At 41.2% G+C, this 24,753-nt stretch overlaps 1 protein-coding gene across 3 annotated transcripts in view; it reads right to left on the reverse strand.

Annotated features, from left to right (window-relative positions):
- The window catches only part of kif2a (kinesin family member 2A), a 138,023-nt gene extending 116,346 nt beyond the window's left edge, over window positions 1–21,677 (reverse strand). For all 3 annotated transcript variants that reach the window (XM_041186342.1, XM_041186254.1, XM_041186168.1), the window contains exon 1: window positions 21,463–21,677. In XM_041186342.1, the coding sequence (XP_041042276.1) occupies window positions 21,463–21,523 (61 nt within the window). In that variant the 5' untranslated portion in view covers window positions 21,524–21,677. The remainder of the gene's footprint in view (window positions 1–21,462) is intronic.
- Window positions 21,678–24,753: the final 3,076 nt, after the last annotated feature.

Raw genomic sequence — 24,753 nt, forward strand, 5'->3', positions numbered from 1 at the left:
TTGTATGATAAATGTATACTCTACAAAAAATGTGAGTGACAAAGGTTATGGATTAATCTTACTGGCTTAAAACAAATGCTGGAGGAAAGGAAATCTCTAAAATTGAATGGGTAAATTGCCAGTCATCGATAACTGGTTGTGTTACAAGAAGAATTGCATGTATAAAAAAAAATTGTTAGGAGATCCTAGAAGAGAGGTGTCTCACAATGTAATGCTTTGTATAGCATCTGGAGGATTTTGAATTCATTTGTTGTGAAATTTTGGTTGTACATACTAACTATAATTTTTATTTAAAGAGAGAAGGGAACCTGTTAATTGTGTTTAATTGTGTGCAGGTGGTGGGCATTAACTAGGCATTCACTTGAGCCCACCAACTGACGGACACAGACTAAAGCTGTGGTTAAAAAATATATAAAAACAAAAAACTGCAGATACTGGAAATCCAAAACAAAAACAGAATTACCTGGAAAAACTCAGCAGGTCTGGCAGCATCGGCGGAGAAGAAAAGAGTTGACGTTTCGAGTCCTCATGACCCATCAACAGAACTGGGTGAATCCAAGGAGAGGGATGAAATATAAGCTGGTTTAAAGAGTGGGGGGGGAGAGAGAAGTGGAGGGGGGTGGTGTGGTTGTAGGGACAAGCAAGCAGTAATAGCAGCAGATAATCAAAAGATGTCACAGACAAAAGAACACAGAGGTGTTAAAGTTGGTGATATTATCTAAACGAATGTGCTAATTAAGAATGGATGGTAGGGCACTCAAGGTACAGCTCTAGTGGGGGTGGGGGGGCATAAAAGATTTAAAAATAATGGAAATAGGTGGGAAAAGAAAAATCTATATAAATTATTGGAAAAAACAAAAGGAAGGGGGAAGAAACAGAAAGGGGGTGGGGATGGAGGAGGGAGTTCAAGATCTAAAGTTGTTGAATTCAATATTCAGTCCGGAAGGCTGTAAAGTGCCTAGTCGTGGTTATTGGGTTAGGAGGTATTTGCTTGCAATGTTAACTCAAAATAAATATAATGTGTAAGAGATTGGCTCCAGTTATATCCTTCAACTTTCCGGAATAAAACAGTTTGGGACTCTGCTACTTTCCCTGTTGCTGGGTCAAATTTCTGGAACTCGTCCCTAATAGCACTGTGGGTGTACCTACAACACATGGACTGCAGTGGTTCAAAGTAGCAGCCTACCACCACCTTCTGAAGGGCAATTAGGGATGGGCGATAAATGTTGGCCTAGCCAGCAATGTTCACATCCCATCAATGAATGAAAAATGAGTACTCAAATGCAAGAAATATGTAGTCTTTGCAGATTGGGCTTTCTTCCACAGTATCTGGGTTCAGCCATATCATGATTCAGTGATACAGCACCTAATCACCAAAATTCACTACTGTCCAACCTATTCTTCTGCACTTACAAATTAAGCACTAGTAAGACCTTGTAACAGTCTATAAACCCCACCATAAACTGACCCGCTAACATCTATAGTTAGGAAATAGAGAGTGTTTAAGTAAGTTATATTGGTATATGTTGGTGTTAAGGTTGGGTATTAGTTTTAATGTTAAAATTTGATTTGTATATATGTGTTAAGAAAGGTCAAATTGAGCTTTAGTTTCATTTTAAAACTTGTTTACATTTCTAATGAGAGTTTTATGACTGTAAGCTAAGTTAAGCAAACAAGAATAGAAATAAAAGTGCTGTTGCCTAGCAGTAAGGATCGATAGAGGCAGGTCCCTCCCACAGACACACAGAAAGAACTAGAAAAGCAGTTTTGAGTTCAGTTTTTGAAGGCAGCTGCCAAACAGAAGCCATCTAGAAGGAACAGATAGTCAGTCCGAAGTTAAAGAAAAGGCCCCAAAATCCAGGGGAGTGGAACAGGAGAAAGTCCCAAGCAGACCTTCTAGTCCAAGGAAGGTCAGGAACATGGAAATGGTCCTATAAATGAAGTTAAGAATGAGGAGCAGAGAGAAAGGCTCCAAGTTTCAGATTTAAAGAGACAAAAGCTGCAGAAAGCAGATTTAAAGCGAGAACAGCTTGGAAGAGGCAAGATCCAAAGAGACAGCTGAAGGTCTGTAACTCTTTGGCATGGGCATGTGAAGCAGTTCTGCTGATGGCTATGTCAGTGAGAGAGTGCGTGGAAGACAGCTTGAATGCATGTGGTGACCCAGGAAAGAGGAACATCAAGAGAGTTCAAAACCCTGGAAATGAACCTTTGCGGAAGGCGACTGAGAGAAAGTATATTTGGGAGAAGATTCTAAAGCGAAGTCTTGGAGAGTGGAGATTGGAAACCCTTGTGTGAAAGATAGAGTGCAGTGAGACTGGTTGGCTCATGGTGTAACAAGCGTCTGACAAGGAGGAGGGGGGAGGGTTGCCAAGTGGTTTACATGGGCTGTACTTACTGTGAACATTAGAGTATAAAGTAGCTTTTGTAACTTGTGTTATCTTTACAAATCTGTATATATCTGTAAAGGTATAGTTGTGGGTAAAGGAGTATTGCAAGATAGTTCTTCTTTTCTTGTTAAATAAATGATTTATTCTTTTGTTAAAAGCTCATCAGCTGACTCCTGTGACTGTTTAGTCGCCACTCTGCACGTATCTAAACAAACAAATAATTTTGGATTTAAACTCAGATTTATCCTGCAATTTGAGAGGAAAAAGCTGGAATCAGATGTAACAGTATTATAGTTGAATAAAGGCAACTACAGAGGCATGAGGGAGGAGCTGGCCAGAATTGTCTGGGAGATGAGCCTAGCAGGAAAGACAGTGGAACAGCAATGGCAGGAGTTTCTGAGAGTAATTTAGGAGACACAGCAAAAATTCATCCCTAGGAAGAAGAAGCATACTAAAGGGAGGACGAGGCAACCATGGCTGACAAGTGAAGTCAGGGACAGCATAAAAGCTAAAGAGAAAGCATACAATGCGGCGAAGAGCAGTGGGAAACCAGAGGATTGGGAAGCCTACAAAGGACAACTAAAGAAGAAATAAGGAGGGAGAAGATTAAATATGAGGGTAAACTAGCCAGTAATATAAAAGAAGATTGCAAGAGTTTTTTTTAGATATATAAAAGGGTAAGAGAGAGGCAAAAGTGGACATTGGGCCGCTGAAAATGACGCTGGAGAAGTAGTAGTGGGGAACAAAGAAATGGCGGAGGAACTGAATAGGTACTTTGCGTCAGTCTTCACAGTGGAAGACACGAGTAACAGCCCCAAAGTTCAAGAGAGTCGGGGGGGGGTGCAGAGGTGAGTATGGTGGCCATTACCAAGGAGAAGGTGCTAGGAAAACTGAAAGGTCTGAAGGTGGATAAATCACCTGGGCCAGATGGATTACACCCCAGATTTCTGAAGGAGATAGCTGAAGATATAGGTGGAGGCATTAGTGGTAATCTTTCAAGAATCACTGGAGTCAGGGAGGGTCCCAGAGGACCGGAAAATCGCTCATGTAACCCCCCTGTTTAAGAAGGGAGTGAGACAAAAGACGGGAAATTACAGGCCGATTAGCCTGACCTCGGTCGTTGGTAAGATTTTAGAGTCCATTATTAAGGATGAGATTTCAGAATACTTGGAAGTACGTGGTAAAATCAGGCAAAGTCAGCATGGTTTCATCAAGAGGAGGTCATGCCTGACAAATCTGTTAGAATTCTTTGAGGAGGTAACAAGTAGGTTAGACAAAGGAGAGCCAATGGATGTTATACACTTGGACTTCCAGAAGGCCTTTGACAAGGTGCTGCACAGGAGACTGCTCAGTAAGATAAGAGCCCATGGTGTTAGAGGCAAGGTACTAGCATGGATAGAAGATTGGCTGTCTGGCAGGAGGCAGAGAGTGGGGATAAGGGGGTCCTTCTCAGGATGGTGGCTGGTGACTAGTGGAGTTCCACAGGGGTCAGTGTTGGGACCACAACTTCTCACTTTATACTTTAATGATATAGATGAAGGAACTGAGGGCATCCTGGCTAAGTTTGCAGATGATACAAAGATAGGTGGAGGGACAGGTAGTATTGAGGAGGCGGGGAGGCTGCAGAAGGATTTGGACAGGTTAGGAGAATGGGCAAAGAAGTGGAAGATGGAATACAATGTGGGGAAGTGTGAGGTCACGCACTTTGTTAGGAAGAATAGAGGCATAGACTATTTTCTAAATGGGGAGAGAATTCAGAAATCTGGAGCGCAAAGGTCTTGGGAGTCCTCGTCCAGGATTCTCTTAAGGTTAACTTGCAGGATGACGCGGTAGTTAGGAAGGCAAATGAAATGTTGGCATTTATTTCGAGAGGACTAGAATATAAAAGCAGGGATGTGCTGCTGAGGCTTCATAAGGCTCTGGTCAGACCCCATTTAGAATATTGTGAGCAATTTTGGGCCCTGTATCTCAGGAAGGATGTGCTGGCCCTGGAGAGTGTCCAGAGGAGGTTCACGAGAATTATCCCAGGAATGAAAGGCTTAACATATGAGGAACATTTGAGGACTCTGGGTCTATACTCGATGGAGTTTAAAAGGATAAGGGGGGCTCTGATTGAAACTTACAGAATACTGAAAGGCCTGGATAGAGTGGACGTGGGGAAGATATTTCCATTAGTAGGAGAGACTAGGACCTGAGGGCACAGCCTCAAAGTAAAGGGAAGACCTTTTAGAACAGAGATGAGGAGAAACTTCTTTAGCCAGAGAGTGGTGAATCTATGGAATTCATTGCCACAGAAGGCTGTGGAGGCCAAGTCATTGAGTGTATTTAAGACTGAGATAGATAGATTCTTGATTGGTAAGGAGATCAAAGGTTACGGCGAGAAGGCGGGAGAATAGGGTTCAGAAACTTATCAGCCATGATTGAATGGCAGAGCAGACTCGATGGGCTGAATGGCCTAATTTCTGCTCCTATGTCTTATGGTCTTATGGATCTATCAAGCTGGGTTCCTCTCTGGGATCTGACTTTTCCAGGGGTAACCTCAGTTGGGATCATAATAAAGTGGGGACTTTTGCGGGATTTGAAAAGCAAACAGCTAGTGATTGGGCACGGAATATTAATTGGTCTGGGACTGAAAATCTTGAATATTGTTGGGATCTGTAAATCCTTTAAAAAGAGTACATGGAGGTAAAGAGGTATTGGACACAGGAATTGGAGTTGCTGTGAGGTAAATTATACTAGTTGGAATCCGAAATGGAGTTGGAAGTTGCTAAGACATTTTTACAGACGGAAAATGTAACTCTGACTGGTTTACAGAAATTAATCAAGAGTAAGCTAATGGAATTGGCGGGTAAGCTGGAGTTAGAATTACCCAAAGGGGTGAAGAAAGCAGGCATATTTGAGATAATAGCCAGCATGTGAAACTGGAAGGGATGCTAGTGAGACCACGTTCTCCAGGGGGTGTCAAGTGAGTTAGCTAAGATGTTGTTTGAATGAACAGCTTGAACATGAAAAGGAACTAAAAAAAAAACTGAATTAGAGGTTAAAAAAGAAAGAAGAATTGGAATTGAAAAAGCTAGAGTCAAAAGAAAAAGGAAAGGAAAAAAAATTCTCCCAAAGTTTGCAGAAGAGGATATAGAAGGTGGCTAGGTAAATGAAATGGCCAAAAGAAATGTGGACATTACTTTTACAGTCTAGGTTGGTGGATAGAGCTCATGAGGTGTATGCTTCACCTTTAGAAGAGGTTTTGGTGGATTTTGATGCAGTGAAAAAGGGTGTTCTGAGTGCATATGAGTTAGCCCCTGAAGCAAACAGGCAGAAATTTCAGAATATAAGGAAACAGCCTGGGCAGACCTATATTGAGTTTGAGAGGGCTAAACAAAGTAACTTTGACAGTTGGATACAGGCATTAAAGATAGGAACAGTATATGAAGCTCTTAGGGAAATCATTCTCTTCGAAGAATTTAAAGATTCACTTCCTCTTGTAGTTAGAACCCATGTTGAAGATCAGAAAGACCAGGTTAAAACAGCTAGACAGGCAGCAGAGATGGCTGACAATTATGAATGGGTCCATAAATCTAAACCCTTTTTCCATCATCCCCATAAACCCGAAAAGGATGGAAGATGGGAAGGTGAAAGGAAAGCAAGTGGCCAGGGAAAAGAAGGGACAGTTGGGAATTCCCAGAAAATTTCACCTCAGACCAGAAAAGAAGGTACTGAGTGTGGAAGTGACATTTGAAAGCCTAACTTTTCCACTGTAACAAGGTGGGACATGTTAGGGCAGACTGCTGGAGATTAAATGGTAGACCAATTGCAGCAGTAGGAACACTTAAGGAATCCTCAGGAAAGGTTGCATCAGAAAAGGAAAAGATTGTTAAAAACTGTACAGTGGTACAGTTGAAACGTGTTCTCTCAGAACATGCAGGAAAGGGGGATGTGGTTCAGGATAGTCCATAGAATTCTTTAATTACTGGTGAAGGAAAGCAGGCTATTAGAAGTTCTGGATGTTTTGTGTTGAAGGGAGAAGTGTTCTTTTACTCCTCCAACAAAATCAGTAAACAGATTAAAATTTTGAGAGATACAGGGGCAGGTCAAACATTGATGGTGGCTGATGATACAGTATGTGTTCTGGATAATTTTATGAAAGAAAAAGTATCGATAAGAGGTATTAATGGAATTTATGAACCTGTTTCTTTGTGTGAAGTTAACTTACAAAGTCACTTTGTAAATGGAATTGTTACAGTGGGAATTATTCCTAAATCACCTATTGAAGGGGTGAATCTTATTCTGGGTAATGATTTGGCTCGTGAAGACAGTAATGTGGCAACGACAGTATTGCAGCAGGTGGTTGATCATGCTGATCTTAGACAACTTCAGAAAACTCCTGTGGCCAAAAATGAGGTGCTTATTGCTGATAACCAGAAATTTAAGGAAGACCTGATTAATGTAGAAAATCAACTTTCATTTATGAAAGAGGAGTTTGCTAATTAAATAAGAGAATTGATGAGATCATTTCAGAATCAGTCACAGAAAGTAAAACACTTGACTGAGGACTTGAAATGTCTAAATGATAAACTTGTAGAAGCAAACTTAACAAAGGTCAATCTTCAGTTAAAACTTGATGAACTTCAAGCATCAGTAGCTGCTATGAAATATCATGGAAAATACCTTGATCAAGAAAAGTCCCAAAAAATGATAACTGGTATGCAAACTTTCAGTCACTTTATTTATACATTATGCTGTATGTATTAGTGGTAAAGCGAAGATTTGTGTTTTGTCATTTTTCGCACAATAAGCATCCAGCCTATGCAATCAAGCAGCAGCAAAGTGGGAAAAGTCACTGTGGTCACCCTAAATGCCAAAAAGCTAGGTTAGCAGAAGGCTATCCAAACGATAACAAATGGCACAGGGAAAGGCAACTGCCTTGCATGGTGATTCTTAATTTGTTTTTTTTAATAATACCCTCACCTCTAGAGCTATTCCAATTGATCATGCAATAAGAAACACTCAACACATAAAATAGCTAAAGTGTTACCTTAAACTCTTCCAAAATAAGCACATAGTGACTATATGCAGAATTTATTTTGTAACCCAGTTACCAGCCTTCTTTAATTGGAAGATACTTTGCAATCCAGTTACCTGCCTTCCTTCCTAATTGGAAGAAACTTTTAAAAAAACCATCATGAAGCTCAAATACTGCAGTTAAACATCACAGGGAACAAGGCTGGCACTAGTGGTTTACATGTAAATGTTTACATAGTATAGGTCAGTTTCCTGAGCAACAAGGAAAAACAAGCGACAAGGAAATACTTATGAATAAATAAAAAGAAAGAAATCTTGTAGCATTATAAATTATATGACTAGTATGGAATCTCACTGAATCACAATAAAGCTGATGGCTATCACAGCGTACAGGATTCAAATTTAAAGGTCAAGAAAATGGCAATATCCAAAGAAAAATGCCCACCTAAAGGTGAAGGACCAAGGGCACAAAGAGCGCAAGGCCTTTGATGTCTTTAAAAAGTCCTTATTAAAAGGAGCTGGCAAATGAAATTCACAAATTATACAGAAATCACAATAAACCGTTCAAGATGGTTTTTATCATCCACAACTATACGAGGAATAATTCTATTCCATATGCTGCTCTCTTCCTATATTTGTTTACTCCCCTTGCTTATACTATGCCACCACCTTGAGTATTATGCACTGCTGGGCAACATTGTTGATAAATGGGACCCATGCCCAGAAGTGGACTAACAGTTAATTAGGAATTCTACCATACCAAGAGACCCACGTAAAAAGATTTTTTAAAAATAGATCTCAGACTTTGCAAATACTGCACCCAGAAATATTATTTCTGAAAGAAATCTATCCAATTTGCATTTAAATGAATCAACAGATGGTATCCCCGGGAGGGTGACAATATTATCTAGTCCCATTAGAATCACCAAAACTGAAATTATCACTTCTCAACCCCTCTTTTCCAATGAGAATATACCCATTTACTTAATCATTCATCACAATCCAATCTTTACATCCTTTTATTCCACCACCACCCCACCCCCATTGAATTTGCCACTTGTCTTGCTCAATTCCCAAGTACAGTTAAGTCCTCCTGTAGGTTATCATGTTCAACTTTGCATAATCTGCAAATTTAGCCACTGTGTATGCGACTCCTTGCTCCAGCTAATTTTTGAAGATATTAAAACAAAGTACAGAAAACATAAGAGATGATCTCATTCAGGTAAAGATCTGAAAGAGAATAGATTGAACTTCTCTTGGATTACGTTAATGTTAACAAGTGCTTTCAGCCAAGAGGACACAGACTCATCCTTAGACAAGAAAGAGTGAATACATAGTCAAGCTATAACAGACTGCCAAGGAAGTCAATAATCCCTACTTTTGTAAAGTCTTGGGTATCTAAGGGTTTTAAGGCATTCGTGGGAAATTACGGCCACTTAAGAACATCGTGATGTGCAACCAGTCTCTTGGAGCTTGTTCGATTCTTTAATAGAATTGAAGAAAAGAATCAGAGTTTAGCCTAAAATTTGCCAAGGATTCCAAGCATCTATTTTTGTCTCCTCCAGGAGTCGCCAATACCAGTGATAAAGTGCATGAGGTTGCACTGTCTAATTTACAGGATGGGATGAGCACTGAATTGCCTTTTATCTTTGTAATCATTTTGAAGTGCAAAATATCTGATTGTGGGTATAATTGGACATTATATAGATAAAATTACAAATAAAAGGAGCGCACACTTTAAAGAATTTGCTACAACCGTGTTTAAGAGTATTTACCATTGTATGTCAAATGGGAATTCTGTGTTCAGATATTACAAACAAAGAAACTATCGCTTTTTCCAAATTATCTTTGAAAATGTAACAGTTACAATATTACAAATTCCCAAATATCAGTGAAAACTTATGTATTCCTAGCTTCATGCAAAACCTGCCAATTTTTAAAAGGGTTAATTTCCTAAGGCAAAAAGCAGGAGATTAGCACTAGGCTATTATGCAAATCCATCAATCTAACCAATCTTGCCTCCCCATAATCCTTCAAAACTGGACACTCTATCCCTTTTGTGGCCCAATAGAGACTGTGTACTGTAGAATGCAGCCTAAGCAAGTAGTTGATGACATCTTATTTTGACTTTGCCAAAAATTATATAGTTAGTTTTTCCTCGGTGTTCAATTAGGGAATGCCTGGCTCATCCGTGACAAAATTATGTCTAAGGAAAATGGATAAATACTTGGAAAAAAAAACATTTGAAGAATATGGGGAAAGTGCAGCTGAATGGGCCAGATTTCTCTTGTACAAAAGAGAAAATACTGTGAATGCTGGAAATGGGAAATAAAAACAGAAAATGCTAGAAATTCTCAGCTAAGGCAGCATTTGTGGAGAGAAAGAGTTAACATTTCAGGCTGATGATATTCATTATGTCAGTTTTTGCAACATTTTCAGCATTTTCTTTCTGCTTTCTCTTATGTTGTAAAATTCCATATTTAACCCTGATCAGAGCTTCAAATCTAATTCAAACCATTATCCATTAATATTGTCAAAATTAAAATTTAGTTTGTTAGGTCAATTGGTACCTTCCTCTCAAGAAGGGCACTGGTAGAAGCATCTTTTACTGAAGGCAATCAAAAAACAGCAGTGCCACCTTGTTGGCTTTATCAAAGGTGTCGAGACTTCTTACCTCCATCTCTGAAACAATGCCTGCCTTCACTGCCAAAACCCCCATTCACATTTTTATTAACTCAAAAGTCAAACTTCTCCAACGCCTCCATCAAACATAAACCTGACTCATCCAAATTCTACTGACTGTATCATGTCCCTCACAGAGCTCCATGACCCCATCACCTGTCCTCAACCACTTCTATTGGCATCTTAACATATATTAAAAACACTGATCTTCAAAACCCTCTATAGGTTTTTTCTCATCCCATCTTTGCATATTCCAACCTATGTCCTATTTTTTAAAAAACGATCTCCATTGAGACCTATTTCTTTTTTTAAAGTTATTAGAACTTAGTAGTTGAACGGATAACACAACATGATTTCACATTTTAAGACTATTATTGCAACAAAAAGCTAAAGGCACTATTAACTAGACACTATCTTTGTGGGCAGCTTATACTTTAAACGACTGAACAGAGTTTTCCATTTTTACTTCTAGCACAAATTGAAAAACACTTCACAGATATAATTTCCACTGTCCTTCATAAGTAGATATTCAATTCTCCCAGAATTAGTACAAAGTGATTCTTGGTTTCCGATGGCTTACTTCTGCTCTTTTCCTTTCTCAGCCTGGTAACTTTTAAGCTTAGAACTGTTTTTTATAATGACGGTTTTTCATCTGAAGATTCTACCTCTAGTGCATGCGAAGTGAATCTTCCAGCTGTTTTAACTTCTTACAAATTTGGTCTTTCCAATCAAAGTGCGAGCTCCCACCCACATTCCTGAATGGTGAACCATAGAGACTTTCAGCCTCCAGTCTCTGTCATTCTCCAGGACCCTGGCAGACTAACCTGTGATATTTTAGGGAAGCTTATAACCCAATATCACAATGGTTTCCTCTGCATCCAACCCCTCTCAAAGCCCATTACCTTGGCAATGTGAATCATATAGGCCTTGTATCCAGGTAGAAATGACCCATTCTTTAGATCCCAACTCCATTCTATAATGGAATCAAATGGATAGTCTAAAGCACAACTGTCTACAACCTGATATTTTCAACACCTTCCAGGAACTTGGGAGACTAGCAGTCTGACCATTGTAAACACAGATGCTGCTGTCATTATCCCCTAGTGTGAACACCTTCCACCTTCCCAATAAAACAATCTAGGACTTAAATCTTTAACAGCCATTCATGTTGTCAGGCAGACTTCAGCACAGGTCACCTGACCCTCTTTGTTTTACCTTAAAGATAGTCCCAAACAACATAATCTTACAAACCTCATAATTATAACATCTTTTATAAACTAATTCTGACCTTTTCTATTAGAAAAATGGAGAAATAGGTCATGCACCCCTCAAGCAAGCTCTGCCATTCAATAAGCTCATGGCTTATTCCTGCCCTCCATTTCACTTTCCAATCAGATCTCCATAACACTCAATTCCCCTGGAGTCCAAAAATCTCTGAGTCTTGAATATACTCAATGACTGAGCATCCACAGCCCTCTGGGGTAGAGGAATCCAAAGATTTACAACCCTCGAGTGAAGAAATGATTCATTTCAGTCTTAAATGATTGGTCCTATATCCTGAGACTATGTCTCCTAGTTCTAGACTCCCCAGCCAGGGGAAAATAACCACTCAACATCTATCCTATCAAGCCCTCTAAAGAGTTTTATATGTTTCAATGAGATCACCTCTTATTCTTTTACATTCCAGACATTGTACACTCATGTTACTCAATCTCTCCTTATAGGACAATTGTCTCTACCCAGGAATAAATCTAGTGAACCTTTGCTGCGCCACTTTCAAAGCAAGTATTGCTTTCCTTAGATAAAGAAATAAAAACAATGTACTGTACTCCAGGTGCAGTCTCAGCAAAGCTCTGTACAATTATAGCAAGGCTTCTTACTCTTGTACTTCAACCCTCTTGCAATAAAGGCCAACATTTCCTTTGCCTTTCTAAATGCTTGCTGTATCTGCCTTTGTATTTCCTGTACAAGGATAACCAAATCGCTTTGAACATTAACATTTAAAAGTTCCCATTCAAAAACATCTGATTTTCTATTCCACTTAACATGTTGTCAGGCAGACTTCAGCACAGGTCACCTGACCCTCTTTGTTTTACCTTAAATTAAAGATAGTCCCAAACAACATAATCTTACAAACCTCATAATTATAACATCTTTTATAAACTAATTCTGACCTTTTCTATTAGAAAAATGGAGAAGTAGGTCATGCACCTCTCAAGCAAGCTCTACAGAGAGATATAGCCAGGTTAAAAGCTTAGCAGATGGTATATAATGTGGGAAAATGTGAGGTTATGCACTTTGGCAGGAAGAATAGAAGAGTTGAATATTATTTAAATGGAGAAAGGCTGCAGAAAGCTTCAGCACAGAGGGACTTGGGGGTCCTTGTGCATGAATCCCAAAAAGCTAGTTTAAAAGTTCAATAGATAATAGGGAAGGTTCTAGCAGTAGTACTGAAGACTTGTGTTCCAGAACTGGCCACATCCCTATCTAAGCTGTTCTAGGACAACTCTGCAATGTAGAAAATTGCCCAGGTATGTCCTGTCCACAAAAGCAGGACAAATCCAACCCAGTCAATTACTGCCCCCTCAGTCTACTCTCGACCATCAGCAAAGTTATAGAAGGTGGACATTCAGTTTGGGTTCTGCCAGGGCCACCCGGCTCCTGAACTCATTACAGCCTTGATCCAAACATGGGCAAAAGAACTCGAGAGGTGAAGTGAGATGTTTTCTCTTCACATCAAGACAGCATTTGACCAAGTGTGCCATCAAGGAGCCCTAGCAAAACTGAAGTCAGTGGGAATCAGAAGGAAAGCTCTCCATCGATTAGAGTCATACGTAGCACAAAGGAAGATGGTTGCTGTAGGTGAAGGTCAGTCGTATCAGTTCCAGGACACTCCCAAGGAATTTCTTCAGGTAGCATTCTAGGCCCATCGTCAGTTGCTTCATCAATGACCTACCCTCCACCATAAGGTTAGAAGTTGGGATGTTCACTGATGATTGCACAATGTTCAGCACCACTTGTGACTCCTCAGATACTGAAGCAGTCTGTGTCCATATGCAGCAAAACCTAGACAATATCCAGGCTTGGGGTAATAAGTGCCAAGTTACATTCATGTCGCACAAGTGCAGGCAATGAAATCTCCAACAAAGAGAGATCTCACCATTGCCCCATGATATGTAAATGGTTTTATCATTGTTGTATACCCTATCAACACCCTGGGGGTTTATCACTGACCAGAAACTGAACAAGACTACCATATAAATACTGTGGCTACAAGAGCAGGTTAGAGGCTAGGAATTCTGCGGCTACTAAAAATGACCTCCTGACTCCCCAAAAGCCTGTCCACCCTCTACAAGGCACAAGTCAGGAGTGTAATGGAATACTCTCCATGCCCAAATGGGTGCAGCTTCAAAACACTCAAGAACTCACCATCCAGGGCAAAGCAGCCCGCTTGATTGGCACCCCATTCATTTACCCCCTCCCTCCACTGCCAATGCACAGTGGCAGCAGTATATACCATCAACAAGATGCATTGCAGCAAATTCATCAAGGTTTTTTAAGACAACACCTTCCAAATCCACAACCTATACCACCTAGGAGGACAAGGACAGCAGATGCATGGGAACACCTCCATTTGAAAGTTTCCCTCCAAGCCAAACACCATCTTGACTCGGAACTATATTGCCATTCTTTCACTATCGCCAGGTGAAAATCCTGGAACTCCCTTCTTAACAGCTCTGTGGATGTACCTATACCATATGGCCTGCAGCAGTTCAAGAAGGCAGCACATCACCACTTTCTCAGGGCAATTAGGGACGAGCTAGCTTGCGACGCCAACATCCTGTGGGAGAATTTTTTTTGAAAGTCAACTCTGATTGGCTGAAGAAAGTAACAAGGAAATATAGGCTTTAGGATAATTCAAAAAAGCAAAAGGCTTGAACATATTCCTTTTGATTGCAAAGAAAGCGTCCTGTGTATGAATGTATGTTGTTTCTAGCGAGCTTAAATGAGCCATGTTATGACCTCAACTGATTACCTTAAATTGTTTGTTAGTGCTGCTATTAGCACACTCAGGATTGTTCAGCAAGTGTTGTCGGATTACTGAATGCAACAGTAGACATTTTGGGGTTTTTTTTGCAATTATGACCTGGTTTAGTATGGTCTGTACTTTGCCTGTTGCGAACAGCCAGAGGAACATGTTTGATTCGATCAGCTAATCATTGGGACATATAGCCTAAGTACCTGGCATCACACTGGCACTGAGATTTATACACGATGTTGCTCAATTGTGTGGTTAGCAGAAAGTCTTTTTGATTTGAAGGCAGCATCCTATTAGGAAAATACTATTTGCATCACAGAAATAGAATGCATCAAAGCTATTGTGCAGGGCAATGACTATCCTGACCAGATCGTTGCTTGTTGTGTGTCGTGCAAACACGCAAATGAGCCAAAGGCTGCCACTTTTGGATCCAAAAAGCACCCAGTCAACCTCAAAGTACCCACCCTGGAAAGGCAAAGTACCTACAAAATTTGAACAACAGATCTAGCAAGCTGTTTCACTCTATGCAGTGGCTGCCTTGTTTCCTAAAGAACAGGGAAAGAAAAAGACCAAACCTTGTGTCATTTTCTCTCTCCTGTCTTCCACCCTGTCATAGACATCCTTGTCCCACCCACCCCTCTAACTTTTCCCAGTTCTGATGAAAGGTCATCAGTGTGAAGCTGTTTCTCTCTCCACAGATGCTGCCTGAGCTGCTAAGTGTTTCCAGCATTTTCTGCTTTTAATTTGAAAATTAGATATTAACCCTGACTCAGTGGTTGCATTCCAAGTTAGTTGAGTCAGAAGTTTGAGAGTTTAGTCCAAAGACTGGAGGGCCATCGCTCCAGTACAGTTCAGAATTGCAATATTTTGGTTGAGAAATTATGCCATGGCCCCCTCTGCCCTCTCACATGGACGGAAAGATCCCAAGGCATTATTGCAAAGAGCAGTGGAGTTATCCTTGTTGGCCTGCTCAAGAGGCATCCTGCAACCAACAACTGATCATTATCACATTGCCATTTATAGGACCTTGCTGTGTGCTGTCGTTTAACTTACACTACACAATGCCTATGCTTCAAAGGTGCTTCACTGGCTGTAAAAGCACTTTGGGGTGCCCAGAGGTCATGATAGGTGCTATAAAAATCCTTTTCTTCTTGGGGTAAAACAAAGGTCTCAATTTGGAAATTTATTCTATTAAAACTTTTCCAGTCTCGTTTCGAAGTCTTTTGAATGTAAGTTCAACCTTAGTACAAACATAATCAACACTAACATTTTCAAAAAGAAAGACTTGCACTGATGTAGCATCTTTCATGAATTCAGGACATCCCAAAGCATTTTACAGCCAATAAGATACTTTAAGTGTCTGGGTTGTAATGTAGGAAACATAGCAGCCAATTTGGGGTAGAAAGGAAAGTAGAGGCCACAATCAGATCAGCCATGATCTTATCAAATGGGAGAGGAGGCTTGAAGGGCTGAATGGTCTACCCCTGCTCCTAATTTGTATGTTTAGAGCAAGCTCCCAGAAACAATGTGATCATGATCAAACAACTTGTTTTTGTGATCTTGATAGAGGAATATTTATTCCTCAATTTTTATTAGTTGGTCCACTGAGGATAATTTCCTTGTTCTTCTTCCAAATAGGCCCACAGGATCTTTCACATCCAACCTGAGAAGGCAGACAGGCTCTGGGTTTAAGGTCTCATCTGAAAGACTGCACCTCTGGCAGTGCAGCACCACAGTGTTAGACTACATTTTTGTGCTCAAGTCCTGGAGTGAGGCTTGAGCTCAACCTTCTGACTTAGAGACGAGAGTACTACCAACTGAGCCACAGCTGACATGTAAAAATAAAGAAAAAAATATATAACTTTTGAGCTTTACTGGCTGAGGCAATAAAGCTGTGCAGCTAAAATCAACAGCTTCATTTAACTCTATTATGTGCTACAGAGCAAAAATTTAAATGCATTATTTTAAAATGAATAGTTTGATGTACAAAGACTTACTCTATGTCAAATAGTGATCTTATAAAACCACATTACAATTCTTAAGAAGTTATTAAAGGCTCATAGTATATAATGTTTTCTTCCCACTGATCTGCATTAAACATTTGATTTTTCTTAACAGAAAATTTGATTTTTCAAGCAGAAACATGACCGATAGAAATTCAAGTTTTCACCAGATTTGTAAAACAGAACATGGTTAGGCTTTAGTTAATTCTCTACCTGACCACATTCACAATATTACCCTTGATGCTCTGGAAAAAGTGATCACGATTAGGCATGCTGGTTTAATTTACAGATGACGCTCACTAAAACAATCTCAGAGCCATTCCAGCCAACAATCAGCTAACTATTCAACAAAAATAAAAGTTGCACTTGTTAGATGTTTAATTAGCTAAGCCATGCTTGCTTCAAAACGTTTACCATGTCCATGACAAGTCTTGGATTGATAATCCCAAACCTTCTAGGTCTGAAAGGTATCACAATGCTTGGTGCATTTGCCTAACAAGTTAGCAGGCAAGCTCACTCAGTATTCAAGGGAGCCATGTTTTAGAATCATAGAAACTTACACACAGGAGCCCATTTAGCCTATCTTGCCTGTACCGGCACTTTGAAAGAGTTGTCGTACATAGACCCAGATCCCTGTTTTTTGTCCTTAACTCTCACCCTACCTGTCCCAGCTCATTTTTAAAATCAGCAAGGAATCGGCTTCCACGACTTTTTCACGTAAAGCATTCCACATTCCAATAACTGAGTGAAAGCATCTTCCCTTTTGATCATTTTCAAGTCCATGACTTCTTTAGTTATTGACTCACTCGCCAGAGGGAACATTTTCCCCTCAATTTACTCTATTAAAACCTATAATGTTGAAAACATATCTTAACCTTCTCTGTTCCAAGGAAGGAGAACAGTCCTAACTTTTCTAACATCTCTTTGTAACTGAAGTCCGTCATTCCTGGTCACATTCGAGTAAATCTCCTCTATACCCTTTCTAATGCCTCTGCATCTTTCCTGGTCTAGTGCCCAAAATTTTACTCCTCTATTTATAAACTCAAATAAATAATTTGCGTTTTTAAAACCACCTTATCAGCTTCCTTGCCGATTGGTGTGTATAGACACAAATGTCTCTGTACTTTTCAGAATCATGTCTTTCAGAATATGCCTCCTCACATTCATTTTCTCAAAATGCATCACTTCACACTTCCCCACATAGAACTCAATACTTCTGCCCTTTTCATCATATTGTCTTATAATTATTCTCATCATTATCTACTACTTTGCCAAGTTTGGTATTAACTGCAAATTTTATAATGCTATTCTGACATAAGAAAAGCCCGAGCCTAGATCATATATAAAAATAACAAAAGATAACAGACCCAAAACTAACCTTTGGGGACAACCCTGCAAATCCTGTCCCAACATGAAAAACATCCAACCTCCCAGATCTTTTGCTTCTTGTCATTGTGCAAATTTGGTATCCACACCACTCTCGCCTTAATTTCATTGACTTTTATTTTCTATTTAATAAGCCTCTAGTGTGGCACTTGTCATATGTCTTCTAAAACTTTATATATGTAACATTTAGTGCACTATCTTGATAAGCCTTCTCAGATACGTCAAAAAATTCAAACAAGTTAGTCAGACACAATTTGCTTCTACCAAATCCACACTGGCTTTCCTTGATTAACCCATGCCTTGCCAAATGAAAATTTTTCCCCTGATAATGGATGCCAATAACTTACACACCTCTGGTGTTAGGCTGACTGACCTGTAGTTTCCTGGTTTGACCCTTTCCCCTATCCTGAATGATGGTATAACCAGTCCTCTAGCCCTACTTCAGTATCCAACGAGGATTGAAAGATTGTGACCAATGTATCTGCAATTCCTACCCTTGCTTCTCTCAGCAACCTAGGATGCAATCTATTCACATCAAATGACTTCCAGCTTGCAGTAATGTTGAGCTTACTTGGTGCATCTTCTCTGCTATACTGTCCATAACTTCCCTCCCCTCTTTTAGTGTAACCTTGACAACATTTACTTTCTTTGAGAAAACAGATACAAAGTACTCATTTAATGCTTTTTGTCATATTCTCTATCTCTACATGAAAATTTCCTTTGGGTCCTTAATAGACCCAACATTTTCCCTAACATTAATATTAACACAGACAAAACAGTGAAAACCACCCTAGATTACCTAGATGTTCCCATTGTGGTGCAGCATGGGAAATGAAGAGATAAGTTTAAAAGAAGAAAGTACTTAAATGATAATTAAAAGTATTTGCCAGGGGTGCCCTGGTCAGACCGCAGATCCTGACTGAACACATTTACCCTGAAACCTGGTATGGTTTCAGAACCAGAAGATCTACAATTGACATGATTTTCTCAGTCTGGCAGCTGCAAGAGAAATGCTGTGAGCAAACAATGTTGCTTTCATCGATCTCACCAAGGCATTCGACCAGAGAAAACAGAGGCCAGTGAATCGTGCACCTTCCCAGCCAACTGTCTTCCTCTGCAGCAAATGCAGTGGCATGCAGATGGAGCTCCTGAGCCCCACCAGGCGATGCTTAGCAGAGTTCACCACGACAGCGCAAGCCACCATCTCAAGACGGAAGGCTGCCACCAATCCTATTTGCTCAGTCAGACTACTTTTGTTAGGCAGTCTACGTAAGCTGCTGGAGAAAATTGGCTGCCTGCTGAAGCTGCTCAATCTGATCTCCTCTTTCTATGACAACACGATGGGTCAAGTCAGCCATGACAAGGAAACATCAGAACCCTTTGAGATCTACAGTGGGCTTCAAGAGGCTTGTGTTCTGGCACCAACACTAGTTTGGTATATTCTTCTTTTCACTGCTGTCATATGTCTTCAGGTCATCTACTGAGGATGTCTATTTACATACTAGAACTGATGGAAAGCTGTTCAGCCTTGCTCGCCTGAGATCTAAGACAAAGGTGCCAAATCCTCAGAGAGTTGTTCTACATTGATGATGCTGCACTGACATTCCATACCAAAGAACACCTTCAGCAGCAAATGGACAGATTCTCTCACACTTGTATATAGTTTGGTTTGACAATCAGCATCTGAAAGACAAATGTCATGGTCCAAGATGTTGACATATGGTCAACTATCAGCTTTGACAATGTGCACTGGAGGTTGTTGATGGCTTCACATATCTAGACTCCACTATCACCACTTATCACTAGCAATCTATCACTTGATGCAGATATCAACAAGCATCGCAAAAGGTGCAGCTATTATGCCCAAGCTGACTAAGTGTGGACTGTACCATGACTGAGAACACACAACTAGTCTACAAAGTATGTGTCCTCAGTGCACTCCTCTACAGTGGCTAAGCAGGAGAAAAGGCTGACCAGGTTCCACCTTCGCTATCTCAGACATATCCTTGGCATCTCTTGGCAGGACAAGGTCACCAACTCAGAGGCACTGGAGCATGTTAATTCCATTAGCATACATTAATTGCTAAACTGATGATGTCTGCACTGGCTCAGCCATGTTCATCGGCTGGATGACAGCCATATACCCAAAGATCTTCTGTACAGTGAACTGGACCTCCTGGGCGTCCATACCTCTGTTACAAGGACATCTGCAAGCAAGATATGAAGATGGCGGACATTGACAATGACAACTGGGAGACAGTTACTGATGGCTGTGATCTCTGGAGGCTGACTGTTTGGAATGGCATTGGAAGGGGTGAGCAGAAACAAAAGCTCAGCTGGTCGAGAAGAGGGCACAGAGAAAACAGAGGCCAGCAAATTGTGCACCTTCTCAGCCTACAGCAAATACAGAGGAATGCCACAGTGGGGCTCCATGGCACAAGCCATCGTCTCATGAGACAGAAGGCTGCCACCTATTTTGTTTGCTTAGTCAGACTACTTTTATTAGCAAGAACACTCCATAGCAATTATCAGCCTAGATGATAATATTTTTGCCTCTGATTTTTGCAGTTGGGGGTTCAAGACCCACTCTCAATCATCTGACACAATCTAATCCAAAACTTTAATGCAGTACTGAGCAACGCACTCAGGTGCTATCCTCTAGATGAGATGTTAAACGAATGGACATACGTGGCTTAATGAACTGGGTTCTCTCAGTGTCTTGACCAATGCTAAGATCTCATCATGATCTTAGATAAAAGCAAAATACTGCGGATGCTGGAAATCTGAAACAAAAACAGAAAATGCTGGGAAAACTCAGCAGGTCTGACAGCAACTGTGGAGAGAGAAAAATGAAGTTAATGTTTCAAGTCCGTATGACCGCTGAAGAAAGGTCATATGGACTCGAAACGTTAACTTTGTTTTTCCCTCTCTACAGATACTGTCAGACCTGCTGAGTTTTTCCAGCATTTTCTGTCTTTGTCTCATCATGATCTTATTGCTGTGCATGGGATCTTGTTTGTCAAAATTGATTGCCACATTTCCTACATAACACCAAGGTACTTCACTGGCTGCTTTGAATGTCTGGAAAAGCTTTGTTTGTATCAATGCAAGTCCTTTCTTCTAAACCCAGTATCTTTACCACAACAGGAGACCAGTGAACCCAGTTTTTCAACAGAGTACAATTCGGCTACTCAGATAAAAACGAGAGATTTGGGAGTGAAAATTTAAAAAGAGTTGACAAATAGGTCATCCTAACAGAAACGCCTGTACAGAAGCCACATATGGCTTTCCAGCAGCCTCACGCCCAGTTGAGAATCAGCACCAGGCCTTTATCCTGCCAAATAATGAACCAAAAGGCTCGATGCGCACGCGCATTCTGCAGCAGCGCCGGGGGCGGGTTTGAGTACCCAACACGCACCCCCTCCGTTTAACAAATGTTTAATCTGAAGAAAACCGCAGTCCATAGCTGAGTTCAATGACAAACTTATTTTTTTTAAATGTCCGTATTTCTCCCACTAATAAATTTAAATCAAACCTCACAAGGAGCGAGCTTTTTACCCCCCAACCCCTCCCAGATCCCCGCCGTCTCTCCCGCCAGCGCACGCGCGCACACACAAACCGGCGCGGGCTCGCCCCCAACGGCTTCTCCCCGACGAGCGCGCGCTCTCCGCCAGGGCGTGATGGTGGGAGCAGCAAACAGCGGCCGCCAAAACACCGGGCAGCATCGCCGACACCGTCTCCGAGACAACCAAACAACTACACCTTCAGCAATCATCTGTCAACCTAAGTTTCTTGTTCACCACTTGCCTAAACCAGGATATTTTCAGACGCCGTTCTCCCCTCCCCACCCACGCCAGCTTTAGCGCAGAGGCGGCCGTTGCTAATGTTTTTTGAACCGTCTCCTAAACAATGATCCTGAAAAGAGGCGGTCAAAAATACTACTAACCATCGCTCCGTTTGATTTCGACATAAATCCCGATTTGGACTTTTCCAAAATTGACTGCCATACTTTATCCGCTACCATTCGTCGCACGATATAACCGTTGGTAGAAATATATTTAGTCGTTGATTTTTTTTTCCCCTTCAAGTTTACCGACACTTCCTCGTTATTCGCTCTCCACAGTTACCGGGCAGCGAGAGACAAGAGCAATACCAGCACTACTGCGCATGCTCAGTCACCTCCCCTCAACCAGTACCTCATCGATATAAAGGCAAAGTGGCTCCTTTTGCTCAATCTTATGATTTAATGCTACGCCGACAAAATAAAAATACCAGCTCGACCCAAATTCAGTTGCCCGCACCATTTAAAGAAATGAAGGTGCAGGCTCACTGTTACACAGCAAAGCAAAAATCCTGTAGGATCTAGGGGGAAGCTCGTGCCTGGAGTCATAACCATCGCACAAAGGAAGATAGTTGTGGTTGTTGGAGGTCCATCAACCTCAGGGCATTGCTTCAGGAGTTGTCAAAGCAGCATCCTATGTTCAAGTATATTTCAAGTACATATTTTCAAGTGCATTTAATAGGAAACTAGATGATAAAATTAATCACAAAAAGTCAGCATGCAAGTAATTAGGAAGGCAAATGGAATGTTGGCCTTTATTGCAAGGGTATAAAAGTAGAGCAAAGTCTTGCGATAACTGTACAGGACATTTTTGAGACTGTACCTAGAATTCTCATCTCCTTACTTAAGGAGGGATATACTTGCATTGAAAGCAGCTCAGAGGTTCATTAAGCTAATTTCTGGGATGAAGGGCTTGCCTTATGAGGAAATGTTGGGCCTCTATTCATTGGAGTTTAAAAGAAAGAGAAGTGATCTTATTGAAACATAAGATTCTGAGAAGGCTTGACAGGGTATATGCTGAGGGGATGTTTCCCTTTGTGGGGGAATCTAGAAATATGAAGCACAGTTTAAAAATAAGGGGTCTCACATTTAAGATGAAGTTGAGGAGGAATTCTCTGAAGAAGTCATCTGGACTCTAAACGTTGACCCTGTTTTTCTCTCCACAGATGCTGTCAGACCTGCTGAGTTTTTCCTGCAATTTTTGTTTTTGTTTCAGATTTCCAACATCTGCAGTATTTTGCTTTTTTTTGAGGAGGAATTTCTTCTCCTAGAGGCTAATTAGTCTTTGGAAATCTCCTCCCCCAGTCAGGAGTGGAGGCTGGGTCATTGGATATATTCAAGTCTGAGTTTGACAGAGTTTTGAACTACAAGTGGGGAGATGGTGGTGTAGTGGCATTGTCACTGGACTAGTAATCCAGAGACCCAGGGTAATGCTGTGTGGACCTGGGTTCAAATCCCATCACATGGTGAAATCTACTGAATTTGATAAATCTACTGAATTCAATAAATTCTGGAATGAGGAATCTTAACGATGACCAGGAAACCATTGTCGTAAAAAACCATTTGGTTCACTAATGCACTTTAGGGAAGAAAATCTGAAATGGCCTAGCAAGACATTCAGTTGTATCAAACTGCGAAAAGCCTAAAAGGAAGGAATGGAACTGGATGGACCACCCAGCACCAACCTAGGCACTGGAAACAATAAAGGCAAAGTCAGCCCTGTCGACCCTGCAAAGTCCTCCTTAATAACATCTGGGGGCTTATGCCAAAATTGGGAAAGCTGTCTCACAGACTAGTCAAACAACAGCCACAGTCATATTCATGGGATCATACCTTGGTGATATGGCTGGTGGCACAGTGGTATGGAGCCAGGAGGGAGTTGCCCTGGGAATCCTCAACATCGACTCCGGACCGCATGTCTCATGGCACCAGGTCAAACATGATCAAGGAAACCTCTGCTGATTACCATATACTGCCCTGCCCCACCCCCTCAGCTGATGAATCCGTACTCCTCCATGTTGAACACCACTTGGAGGAAGTGCTGAGGTGGCAAGGGTGCAGAATGTACTCTGGGTGGGGGACTTCAATGTCCACCACCAAGAGTGGCTCAGTTGCACCACCACAGACTCAGCTGGTTGAGTCTTAAAGGACATAGCTGCTAAACTGGGTCTGCAGCAGCTGATGAAGGAACCAACAAGAAGGAAAAACTTACTTGACCTCATCCTCATCAAGCCGCCTGCCGCAGATGCATCTGTCCAAGACAGAATTGGTAGTCCTTGTGGAGACGAAGTCCCATCTTCACATTGAGGATACCTTCCATCGTGTTATGCGGCACTACCACCATGCTAAATGGGATAGATTTCAAACAGATCTAGCAACTCAAGACATGAAGCTCTGTGAGCCATCAGCAGCAGCAGAACTGTACTCTGCCACAATCTGTAAACTCATGGCCCGGAATAACCCCCACTCTACAATTACCACCAAGCCAGGAGATCAACCCTGGTTCATTGAAGAGTGCAGGAGCTCATGCCAGGAGCAGCACCAGGCACACCTAAAAATGAGGTGTCAAACTGGTAAGGCAGGGGGAGGCAGTGGCATAGTGGTGTTGTCACTGAACTGGTATTCCAGATTCCCAGGGTAATGCTCTGTGGACCCAAGTTCGATGGTGAAATTTGAATTCAATAAAAATCTGGAATTAAAAGTCCGATGATGACCATGAAATCACTGTCGATTGTTGTAAAAACCCACCTGGTTCTCTAACCTGGCCTGGCCTGCATGTGACTCCAGACCCACAACAATGTGGTTGACACTTAACTGCCCTTTAAACAAGGGCAATCAGAGATGGGCAATAAATGCTGGCCTAGCTAGCAATGCCCACATCCCAGGAACAAATAATAAAGAAGCTACAACACAGGACTACTTGCATGTCAATCAGCATAAGCAGCAAGTGATAGACAGAGCTAAGTGATTTCACAACCAACACATCAGATCTAAGCTCTGCAGTCCTGCACATCCATTCATGAATGGAGGTAGACTGCAAATCCAGTCATGAATGGAAACTCCACAAATATCCCCATTGTCAGTGATGGGGGAGCCCAGCACGTCAGTGCAAAAGATGAGGCTGAAGCATTTGCAACAATCTTCAGCCAGAAGTGCTGTAGATGATTCATCTCTGCCTCCTCTGAAGGTCCCCAGCATCTCAAATGCCATTCTTCAGCCAATTCAATTCACTCCACAAGATATCAATAAATGGCTGAAGGCCCTGGATACTGCAAAGGGTATGGACCCTGACAACATTTCAGCAATAGCACTGAAGACTTATTCTCCAGAACTTGCCATATACCTAGCCAAACTGTTCCAGTACAACTACAACACTGGCATCTACCAAGCAATGTG

Source organism: Carcharodon carcharias, chromosome 1 (assembly GCF_017639515.1).
Source record: "Carcharodon carcharias isolate sCarCar2 chromosome 1, sCarCar2.pri, whole genome shotgun sequence".
NCBI classification, from domain to species: Eukaryota; Metazoa; Chordata; class Chondrichthyes; order Lamniformes; family Lamnidae; genus Carcharodon; species Carcharodon carcharias.